Consider the following 12,154-nt stretch of genomic DNA (forward strand, 5'->3'; position numbering starts at 1 on the left):
CTCACCACTCACACTCCTCAACTCACCACACACACCACTGCTCACCACTCACACTCCTCAACTCACCACTCACACCACTGCTCACCACTCACACTCCTCAACTCACCACTCACACACCTCAACTCACCACACACACCTCACCTCAGCACTCACACACCTCAACTCACCACACACACACTCCTCAACTCACCACTCACACTCCTCAACTCACCACTCACACTCCTCAACTGACCACTCACACTCCTGAACTCACCACACACACCACTGCTCACCACTCACACTCTTCAACTCACCACTCACACCACTGCTCACCACTCACACTCCTCAACTCACCACTCACACTCCTGAACTCACCACACACACCACTGCTCACCACTCACACTCTTCAACTCACCACTCACACCACTGCTCACCACTCACACTCCTCTGCTCACCACACACACCTCAACTCACCACTCATACCACTGCTCACCACTCACACTCCTCTGCTCACCACTCACACTCTTCAACTCACCACTCATACCACTGCTCACCACTCACACTCCTCTGCTCACCACTCACACTCTTCAACTCACACTCCTCTGCTCACCACTCACACTCCTCAGCTCACCACTCACACCACTGCTCACCACTCACACACCTCAACTGACCACACACAGCTCAGCTCATCACCCACACGCCACCGCTCACCCAACCTTCTCAAACTGTTGACTGCTGTGTATATTTTTGAGAGTTCCTGCACTGTGACATCAGCAGGCCTTCTTACTCCTGAATGAAGTCGGTTCTATTTCCAAAAATATAAAGAATTAATATTCAAAAACAGCAAAGTTAATCAATAAAGCAGTTCCTGAAGATGAATAAATAACAGGAGAGTAAAAACTGCCGACTTCTGTCAACTGAGCGACTGACGTGTAAATTGTACAGGACCAAAAACCATGAAACAACACGACTGAGAGTTTTCACATGTCACATGTGGGGTCCAGATTAAGAATGAATTTTTCATGTTTGGTCTTTACCCAGTAGAGATTATCTTTTCCCAAACCATGCATCTCTGTGTGTGTGTGTGTGTGTGAGAGAGAGAGAGATCTTCAGTGGATGTCAGTCACACGCATGAGAGAAGAATGTGAAAATGAGTGAGAAAGAGATACAGAAAACGAGATAAGAAAAAAGTGAGAATATAAACGATAGATGAATGAAAGAACAAGAACAGAGTGAGAGAGAGAGAGAGAGAGAGAGAGAGAGAGAGAGTGTGTTTATTTAAGTTGTTCGTCTGGCGTCTCAGACAGAGAGCAGACTACAGAGTGTAATGAGAAACAGATCTGTCCGAGGGGAGGAGAGACGGATGGAGGGAGGGATGGAGGGAGGGAGGGAGGGATGGAGGGAATAGATACGGCCAAAGAGAGAGAAGTTTGAAGATGCCAGAGGAGAGGACACTGTCTCCCTGTCTATAACCTTATATAGGTGTGCACACTCATCCATCACCAATAAAATATATAATCGATATAAATGTATAAAATCTGTAATCGATCAAACCCGCTGTGTGACTGAAGTGCGGAGAAACTCTTCATCATAACTCACCACACGTGCCGTTTTTAATTTTCCCAGCCAATCAGAAGCGAGGACGGCAGCGGGGGGCGGGATGTGATGCTGGGGAGGGGTTGTGGAGGGTTTGATTGACACCAGAACCGTCCAATGAGAGAAGAGAGCAGCGGAGCGAAAGGAAAACGGGAATCCGCCCAGAGACAATTAGAGGAGGAAAAAAAAGCGGATAAAAGTTTGGAGTGTGTGAAAGTGCAGGCTGTGGATGCGGATGTGTGCGGAATTACAATTTAGATTCCTCTGTAAACATGCAGATCCGCCGGCAGAAGAAGCTTTAGGAGTGACTTCAGGAGGGGAAAGTCTCCGAGAGGCGGAATAAAGAGAGACTTTGGGATCCAAACTTCCAGGAGGTTCTGTAAAGGAAATAAAAGTGCAGGAGGAGATGAGATGAGATGAGATGAGAAGAGGAGATGTGATCATGATCCAGACGTCAAGGTTCTGAGCAGAACATCCGGGAGCTTTGGATGTTTAGGAGGATAAAGCTTTAATAAACTGAGTTTTACAGACATTAAAGTGCGGTTTGGTGTTGATCTGGAGTGAGGATGAGCTCTGGGTGGGAGGAAGGAGAGCTGGACTTCAAACTCATCTTCGAGGAGGAGCAACAACTTCAGGACAGCACGGGTCTGCCCTTTCATAATCATAATAATCATAATAATCATAATGAGGTCAGCATATCAGAGGTCAAACCGTAAAGACATGGCAGATATTATTATAAGTGTCAGTTTTCATGGATATGATTTACTCGATAAATAATAATATCACAACAAATGACCTTTTTCTGAGGATTGTAAAGGATCTGACTGACTATAAAAATTTTATTTATTGGTGATGAGACAGAAGTGCACAGAGTCGTGTTTTAATTATCACACCACACTGTGCTGAGTCCTGATTGGTCAGAAGGTGTTGATTAATTCTCCATAACAGCAGCTCTGACCGTAGTGCTCTGATACCTTATCGTTTCTATAGCAACAGAGGGGCGTGTCCCGCAGCGCTCCACATAAAAGGGTTAAAAACATGAATATACACTGAAATTTACTGTAAGGAGACATCTATCTATCTATCTATCTATCTATCTATCTATCTATCTATCTATCTATCTAATGAAGGAGTCTCCAGTGTGAGCGCTGTGTAACAGTCAGAGGTGAAGCTGTAAGATTTCTGACGTCTTCAGGACAGAGGAGTTCACTGACATTCCACAACATTAAATATAACTATAAATGGCTAAAAAGTATGACATGATGTTCTTTAATAAATAAAACAGTGCAAGTTGGTCAGTTGCTGTAGTATTAGAGGAATAAAACACTTGGGGTTGTGCTGTTCGAGGAAAATAATCGACTTCAGGATGGAATCAGTCACTCCACTTCATCACATCAGCCTGTTATTCAGTATTTTACTGTAACACACAGTGTTTATTCCTTCTTTTCATGTTATTATGAGCAGTGTAGTACTGACGTGGTTATAATGAGTGCTGTTATTTATTCTGATACACTCCATATAAGTGTGACTCACAGCATTTATGCAATCCAACACACACACACACACACACACACACACACACACCGTTTTAGTTTCTCTGAACATTCCTGAACTTGATGCTGCGTTCAGATGGAACTGGTCAATTTGAGTTTTTGACATGTGAAGGTGAACACAATGCACAGCATGGTTGCTAGGCAACTGGGGAATTTTTGTGACCAGCATAAGCTAGCAAATGAGTGTGGCGAGTGATTTTTCTTGCTCGCACATATTGGTTAAATCTTTTATACACACAGTGTTACTGAAACTCAGAGAGAGTGGAAACGACACACAACCATGTGGATTATTAACATTTACCGCAGAAGTGCTGAGAATTTATTGAGAAAACACTGTAATTACACTGTAATTACACTTAGCATCAACTGCTAGCACAGCTAACCTGGGTCTGAAAACATTTTTGTCCAGACAACAACAATGTGATGTTTTAGTCCACGAAGCACTTTGTGGTTTTGGATATGAATGTAAATTAGCCTAATCTAATCTAATCTAATCACAACTCTGATCAGATAACATCACTGCTAACATTTCCTTTCATTGTTTTTGTTTAGTGTCCGTTACAGTGCTGTATTTATGATATGATATAAGAGTTTAGTCCCCTTTGTGATGTTTGTTTGCCTCTTAAACCCAACGCTGCCCCGGTGCAGGTCGCGTTATCTCTCCACACGTATGAATTTAATTCTAAGCAGCTCGAGGTTAAAAAAACTGCTTACTATGAAAGCTATACTGTTCTCACTGTTGGTGTGCAGTGTGTTTGTGTAGTATGTTCTAAAGTTCACTAACCTTTAGTTAGTGTAGAACTGGAGTTAAATTCAATTCACTCATTGCCACAGTAGTTGAGCTAACATTAGCCAGCTTGCTATTTACACTTACTATAAAATCCTATTCACAAGCTAGCGAATAGCCTAATAGAACAGAACCTGTAGGTTAGCCTAGCGTATGAGAGTGTGTGTGTGTGAGATGAGGGTACGGAACAATGTGGTTTTAATCAGTTGTGCGTGTGAGTAGTGTTAACTGTTGCCATCTGGACCCAGCCCTGCGTTTCTGTTTACTGAACACACACACACACACACATCCCTCTATCCTCCCCTCTTTTTTCATGGCACACACTCCTCTTTCTCTCCTTCCATCCGTTGAGGAATGAAGCTTCGCTAACTGACTCCAGCTTTAACCCTAGTTTGTGTTCACTCATGTGAGTGCACTACTGAGGAACATCACTAATCCCTGCTTCTCCTCAGCTGATGCTTATTACTCAAGAATCCGTTGTTTTAAACAGAGACAGATACGCTGCTTCAAAATCCTTTTATGAAACTAAATATCTCATTTGCCTCCATTTTTTCCAAATTTTTGCCGCACCACTTTTCATTCACATGCTAACACATGTATGCTAACACACGTCATCTCTTAAAGGAACAGTACAGCCAGAAAATCCTCCTTCAATCAGCAAAACCTGATGTTAATTCAAATGTAATACTGTACTGAGTGTAAGTATAAAATTAAAGCTCATGAGTTCGTTATTAAACAGAGCAATAGTGTAAAAACGTCACGGTCTGTTTTGTTATCGCAGCGTGTTTTGTTGTGAAGCCGTGCACACTGTCTCAATCACGGGCGATTGCTCTAAGGGTGTATTCAGACCAGGATAGTTCGATAGTTCACTTGCTTTGGTCCGAACCAAATGTTTTTTTTATTTTTTCATTTTGGTGCGGTTCGCTTTCACACTGTACATTTTAGTAAGCGGACCAAAATCTGTCAACAAAGCCACGCACCCTGAGGTCGTTCAGCTATTGGTCAGAGACGACACGCGCACAAAGCGTTAAGTTCAAAAGTAGTCATGGAGGCTTTCCGTGCTGTTATTCTTTTTAATGTCATCAAAGCTACATGTTTTTTCCAGTTTTTACTGTTTTCACAATTGTGCGATTACTATGCTGTTGTACAAGTAATTTATCAACAACTTCAAAGGGCAAGGCGGCTACGGAGGATAGCGCTGATGAGCGCACATCATGTTGTGACAGTTCTGGCTCTTCACGCAAGTCACTAGTACCGCCACTTTTTGAAAGAATGTCCCTGATTTTAATGTAGGTCTGACAGTTTCTTCACTTTTAGCCGACATTGTTCTGGGGAGCGCGTGAACCCCTTCTCCTTCATTTTCTCACTGAATACAGCAAACACGTCGGCATTTTTGTGTGTTCTCTCCAAAAGCTCAGATATGTGGACATCTGCCCATATATCCACAAGGGTACGCGTTTCTTCCTCGGCCCACGTTTGCCCCTACTCATTTTTTGTACTCGCCTACCACTGGTGACTGAACGACCCTTGACAACCGAAACAGTGTTTGCACTTTGCGGTGGAGTGTCAAGACTCTGTTTCCCATAATGCTCGACAAACGACGGAAGCTCCCGAGGTACAAAAAAGCAAAACTGTCAGATTAGGTCCGGTCTGTTTTCACACCTCCAAAAGATCCGCGCCAGGGTTACTTCGGTCCGGACCGAGTCCAACCTTGCAGCTCGGTCTCGGTCCGCTTGTTTGGTCCGGACCAGAGTTCGGTGGTTTGTATTCAGACCAACCCAGAAGGTCCGGACCAAGGGAAATTTGGTTCGTTTGGTCGTTTGGTCCGGACCAAACAACGTAGGTGTGAATACGCCCTAAGACAGCGAGGGAGGCTCAGCCTCCTCTAAAAATTCTGGATCTGAAATAGCAATGTTATAAGTTATAACATTGTTATTTCAGATCCAGAATCATAGAAATATATGTGCTCAACCCAACTACAGTGTGAAATCATTCCGTTATAACTTTCCCCAGTTCGCCTAATGTGCGCGTGACTTTTTCCCCCTCGTGACAGCGCGATGCAGCCCAGCCTCAGTGCACTTCAATGGCATTTGGGAGCTCTGCGCTTTTAATATCAAAATGCAAGACGATTATTGGACAAATACTGCGAAAATGCCCGCCCACGGACTCCCAGCCTTACAGTGGGAGGGACATGGCAGTTTCCGTGAGGAGACTGGTGATTGGTGAAAGCAGCCGGATATTTTCTTTGATTGACAGCTCGTTTCAACTATAGACAGGCAGCGGTGAATCTCAGTTCAGTCCCATGCGGATTCGCGAGTGCTGTGGTGTATTGTAAGAGATCAGCTTACATTTCGATTTAATTCATTACATACGGTTTCTACCAGCTTTTTTAGTTTGTATATATTTTCATTGTAAATAAAGTGTAAATATAGTGTTGTCAAGTTTGTTATCTTAGTTCCAGAAATTTCGTTTATTTGAGTGACTGAACTTGAAGTTGAGGGGGCTAGTCAGCTAGCAAGAAAGCTGCGCACGGATGCCAAGCATTGCTGATTTAATTTTGGCGAAGCCATTTGCCAGTCTTCCTTTCGAGGAAAAAATTAAAATTAAAGAGCAGGGTAGACCAACACCTCAAATTGACTTGGTGAAAAAGGTAGGGGATAATACTCGTTCCTTTCAGCTCTCCTGGTACGAGAAAGTGAATTGGCTAACAGCAAGTGACCCACATCAACAACAGTAAATAGGCTACTTTAGTAATATGTCATGGATGGACCAAAAATATAGAATCTATTTAAAATGTTTATGCTGAGTATATTATATTAGGGGCGGCACGGTGGTGTAGTGGTTAGCGCTGTCGCCTCACAGCAAGAAGGTCCTGGGTTCGAGCCCGGGGCCGGCGAGGGCCTTTCTGTGTGGAGTTTGCATGTTCTCCCCGTGTCCGCGTGGGTTTCCTCCGGGTGCTCCGGTTTCCCCCACAGTCCAAAGACATGCAGGTTAGGTTAACTGGTGACTCTAAATTGAGCGTAGGTGTGAATGTGAGTGTGAATGGTTGTCTGTGTCTATGTGTCAGCCCTGTGATGACCTGGCGACTTGTCCAGAGTGAACCCCGCCTTTCGCCCGTAGTCAGCTGGGATAGGCTCCAGCTCGCCTGCGACCCTGTAGAAGGATAAAGCGGCTAGAGATAATGAGATGAGATATTATATTGGAATATATATTTCTCTGGATATGAATTAAACACAGCTACAATTTGGAAAACATTTTTAAACAAAAACACAGCCGAGAACATTTCACACTACAGACCTGGATTAAAAGTGAAGGGTTATCAAAATTGTCAATAAAACATTTCTCAGTCAAAATAAGTAAAATATAGGGAAAGTGTCATTGAATGAAATGTGTGGCCCCCAGCTCTATGTTTGGCTCCCCAAGGTCAGTGCTTGCGCCTATTCCAGAACACTCTGCTGTTACTGCTGAGGTTCCTGACAAAGAGCTGCTTTCAATAATGATCAATTTTTAAACAACATGCCACAATTTTAAAATATAAAATGTTAAAATATCCCCCCCCCAACACCACCATCATGTATATTGGACAGTAGGCTAATGGGCCAAAAGAACCTGTTATTTCACAGTTTGTGACCCTGCCAACAATCAGCCAGATCAGAGGCAAGAGTATGGGCAAAATTGATGTTTTTTCTTTTAAAATCTGGAAATATCGTAACCGACCAGCCTCCCCTGTTTGAAAGACTACCAGCCGCCACTGGTCTCAATCCACACAATACTGCATTTACACATTTTAAAAGAGTGAATTGTAAGGACAGTAGCATTTAAGAAACGTGTTTGAAGGAATAATATGTTTGCGGACATGCTGCAATCGTAAAATAATGAGCATCAGGGTGCAGTGATGAAGTGGAGTTTCTGCTCCCACCATGATGTTATTTTCCTCTAACAGCACGTCCTTGAGAGTTTAATTCCTCTTCCACCACAGCACTTCACCATCGATTACCATTTTATTCATTAAAGAATATCCATTTATTGTTGCAGTTCATGTTTTGGAGTTCTCACGTACTGTATGTTATAGCAGCGATAAACACTCGTTCCCTCTCCAGTGTCTCCTTATTTTCTCTTCACTTGAATAAGATAAAACCCGCAGCTTGTTCCATCGTGTTCCTGAGAAACTGTAAAGAAGTGTAAACTCCTCTGTCCTGAAGACGTCAGAAAACTTACAGCTTCCCCTCTGACTGTAACAGCGCTCACACTGGAGACTCCTTCCAAAGACGATACAGAAATGACAGAAAACTTCACCGTATCAACAAATACACACATTTTTTAATCCGTTTATTATCAATGGCGCGCCGCTGAACACGCCCCTGTGAATGAGCAGTTGCTATAGAAGCAATAAAGTATCAGAGCGAGAGCATTAAAATAAACCTGCACTACTGTCAGAGCTGCTGTTAGAGAGAATTAATCAACTCCTTCTGACCAATCAGAGTGCAGAACTCAGCACAGTGTGGTGTTATTGTGAAGTAACGGAGTTAGATTAGAGATTATTAAAGGATAAATTCCTGATCACACACTCTATAATTATCTCTAATGTAAACACTTCCTGTTTTGTCCAGTCTCTGACAGCCAGCTGACCTCCACACTCAGCCAGCCAATGGGAATCCTCCCTTCCCCCCCACCATCCAATCCCAGGGCTGGCATGCATTCCCCGCCCCCCAGACGAGCGCTGGTGAGAGAGTTCAGTGGGACATACGAGAGTCTCCCAGCCAGGTCTGTCCAGGTGAGACGAGAAGAATAATTTTACATTTTAATGAACGTGTACTGTAGTAAAGCGTAACGTTAGCTAGATATGTCGCGCACTATTCACGTAGACTAAGCACTGATCAGCGTCTCACTCTGTCTCAGGTCTCAGAGTCTCGTGTTTTGGAGTGCCCCAGTATTCAGATCACCACCATCTCCCCTGATGACGATTTTACCCCAGAAGGAGGAACTTACTGGGACAGAGACCGTCTCTACCTGCCCCTCCTTGACCCCTACTGTTACAGGGACAGCAGTATGGGGGCAGGGTCTCTGAGCCCGAGTCCTGCCTCCAGTCCATCTTCTCGTGGTTGGCTAAGCCCTGCGTCGAGCTGTGATTCTCTCCTGGTGGAAGACGAGGAGCTTAGCGAAGCCACCACCCACTTCTGCCTGTCACCCTCATCCCGACCCACCTCACCTGGGGGCAAAAAACGAAGAAACTCCCCCCTTCCCTCACCAAGCCACTCCCGCAGGGGCAGTTACTCTGAAGACCATGTCCAGTTCTTGGAGACAGGAGACTCTGCTCCCCAATCTCAGGGCCAGATTGAGCTCAGTATCCCTCAGAAGACCAGGAAGACCTCACTGGAGCAGGTCAATTTATTTTACTAAAATATCACCGGGTACACTGGGATTTTATCACAAATCTTAAGGATAAAATCTAAAGAGGAATTAGCAAGAACACTGCTACGTAGCGAACTGCTCTGTACACGGGGCGGCAAACAGACAGTTTAGCTTAACAAAGTACTGTTGCTAGGCAACTGGGTACTATGAGTATAAGATAGGTTATGAGATAGCATTTAGCAGTTATGTGTTTTATACAGACAGTGTAAAGACACAGTGAGAGTGGAACCGACATGAAGGAACTATCTGAACCATGAACATTTACCTCAGATGTGTTGGCAAATTACTAAAACATACTAAAATTAAATTTAAAGAAAGAAAAGGGTTAAGTTGTCTGAAGCGGTAAGTACTTCATGAGGTGAGGCGTTTATGTGGTGTCTCATAAATGAGGCAAACAACCGAACGTAGTATCGTGTTTATTCAGTATCAGGTGCTTTATGGTAGTTACTGGCAAACTACAAACCGAAATCTCAGACAGAAAAACTCCCCCAGTTTCTCAAATCGAGTTGCGTAACGCTGCAACAAAATTTTTTCTCTCATGTTTCTCCGCCACTCAGTTTAAGACGACTGCGGGTATGAACCTCACTACAACAAACTAAGGAAAGTCCATGAAGCCCGCCTCATCTGTATTTTCACTGGCTCATAGTTTAACCAATCACAGCTGTTCCCATGCCCTGGTCTGTTTGATTGGTTGCTATTGCTGGGTTTCAGTCACGTGACTTTTCTTAGCGGTTTTACCGGAAGTGAAATAGCTGGTGGTCTAAACGGCTGCCGTGGTGCAAACAACTAGCGATAACTTATCAGAGTACGCTTATAATCTAGAAGCCACTGCTGGCTTTAGATCTATTCAGAAGATTGCTGTGTGCAATGGAATCGACTCCTACAGTCTGGGAAAGAAGGATTTGTCATACGATCTTGGACCCTAACCCTACGCTTCAGTCGAGTTCCCCGACATCTCGAACTATCTGGTGTTGCAGACGTCCTTCTACGCCGCAAAACAGATGAAAGTGTGGAAGAGTATGGAGGCTTATGACTGTTTTGTACGTGGCTGGGTAAAGGACCTCGGGATCGAGTCGCTGCTGAATGAATCCTGGATTGTTTTTGCCCGTGTAAGGATTTTTTTTTTTTAAGCTTTTCATTTGCGTCTTTACAACGAAGCGCTGCAAGTTGAACAGTTGGCTTGATTCTCACTTGTGTTGGCTCTTATCTCTCAGCTAAATCATTCACAAAGATCATCAGAAACCCCTTTAAAGACCTGGATCTGAGTTAAACAAGACAGAGAAGTGATCACGGCGCATTGGAACTGTACGGCTGGGGAAGAATTTTGTCGCGAGCTTCATGCATATGGACTTTGTGAGGAGGAAACAAAGAAACAGCTGGGGACTTTAGCGCTGCGGGACTAAAAAAAGCACCGTAAAATAACGACACATAGCAAGAAAAGTACTTGGAAAGATAGATCACCAAGTGATCACTGCAAACTCCAGCATGCTTCGACTCGGCTCCCTTCGATTTCAGCGAGAGGTTCAAAAGCCACCTTTCTCCACGTCTTTTTGTGAAATCCTGTGTTCGTTCACCCTTTTTTATTAGTTCACGGGGAACCCTGAAGAAACTTTTATCACTTTCACGGTTTGATCGATTTGAACAACCTAAAACAATGCAAGCGTAAGGCATTTTTCATGCGAGCAATGCACCTTCTCCGTACAAACGCTTTGTCAGCTGAGCTTTGGTAGACCACCAGCTAAAGTTTTGAATAACTAATGAGGCGGATGTGACGTCACGTGAAACCCAGCAATAAGGAAATTAATCACATTCCAGCAGTATCAGCAGCAGTATCGAGTGTTCGGGTTTGTGATGTACTTTATAAACACAGGTCTCCTCCCGAGACGTGGAACTGGAGCAGATTCCTGCCCCAAACACCCCCTGCCCCCCCTCAGACCTGGGGCATCTCAGGAGAGAACCTCCCACTCTGGGAATGGACTACCTCTCTGTACCAAACACCCTCGGCTGGGGAAGAACCCGCGCCAGCGCCCACAGCCCCATCTTCAGGTTGAGCGCGCACACACACACACACACACACACACACACACACACACACACACCTGTTTCAAATCACACACCCTTTAATATTTAGTGCACTACTTTGGTAGTTCACATTTTTGTGGTTTAAAATACACCCACAGTGGAATAATGATGGTCTTTATGCCCTCTACGCAGTAAAGGGTGATGGATTGGGACACGTCCACAATGGACTGATGATGGTGTTTATTTGGCCTATATAGTGAGAAAGGCATGTGGATTGGGACACACCCACAATAAACAGATGATGTAATTGTTAGTGGTCTTGATCGTGTTTATTTTTGCAGGTCTAACGCGTTGCCGCCGCTTGACTGGCCGCTGCCGTGTCAGTTTGATCAGTACGAGCTGCGAATCGATGTTCAGCCGCGGCCTCACCATCGCGCTCATTATGAGACAGAAGGGAGCCGAGGAGCCGTGAAGGCATCACCAGGAGGACATCCTGTAGTGAAGGTCAGAGCATGACTGTCTGTCTGTTATTATCAATATTTATTTCTGTTCACACTTCATCAGTCACACTGCAGTTTACCACAAACACAATTTAGCATCAGGATAATTACAGCTAGCATGTCAGCTAATATAGAACACATTAGAAATGCTAATGAAAGGTAGCAGACAACAGTTAGCCTCAATCAAATGAGAAACCGCTAACTGGTTTGTTATATCATTTAGCATTTTACAGCGAGGGTTTATCTTAATCACAGAGTCAAATATATACATACAGTCATTTAAATTTTGTTAAACTGTCGTCAGT

At 44.0% G+C, this 12,154-nt stretch overlaps 1 protein-coding gene across 3 annotated transcripts in view; it reads left to right on the forward strand.

The window, feature by feature from the left end:
* The first annotated feature begins 1,776 nt into the window (after positions 1–1,776).
* Positions 1,777–12,154, forward strand: part of nfatc4 (nuclear factor of activated T cells 4) — a 42,767-nt gene continuing 32,389 nt past the window's right edge. For all 3 annotated transcript variants that reach the window (XM_060927042.1, XM_060927049.1, XM_060927033.1), the window contains exons 1-5: positions 1,777–2,220; positions 8,526–8,689; positions 8,815–9,297; positions 11,198–11,373; positions 11,691–11,853. In XM_060927042.1, the coding sequence (XP_060783025.1) occupies positions 2,142–2,220; positions 8,526–8,689; positions 8,815–9,297; positions 11,198–11,373; positions 11,691–11,853 (1,065 nt within the window). In that variant the 5' untranslated portion in view covers positions 1,777–2,141. The remainder of the gene's footprint in view (positions 2,221–8,525; positions 8,690–8,814; positions 9,298–11,197; positions 11,374–11,690; positions 11,854–12,154) is intronic.

This window comes from Neoarius graeffei, chromosome 1 (assembly GCF_027579695.1).
Source record: "Neoarius graeffei isolate fNeoGra1 chromosome 1, fNeoGra1.pri, whole genome shotgun sequence".
NCBI classification, from domain to species: domain Eukaryota; kingdom Metazoa; phylum Chordata; class Actinopteri; order Siluriformes; family Ariidae; genus Neoarius; species Neoarius graeffei.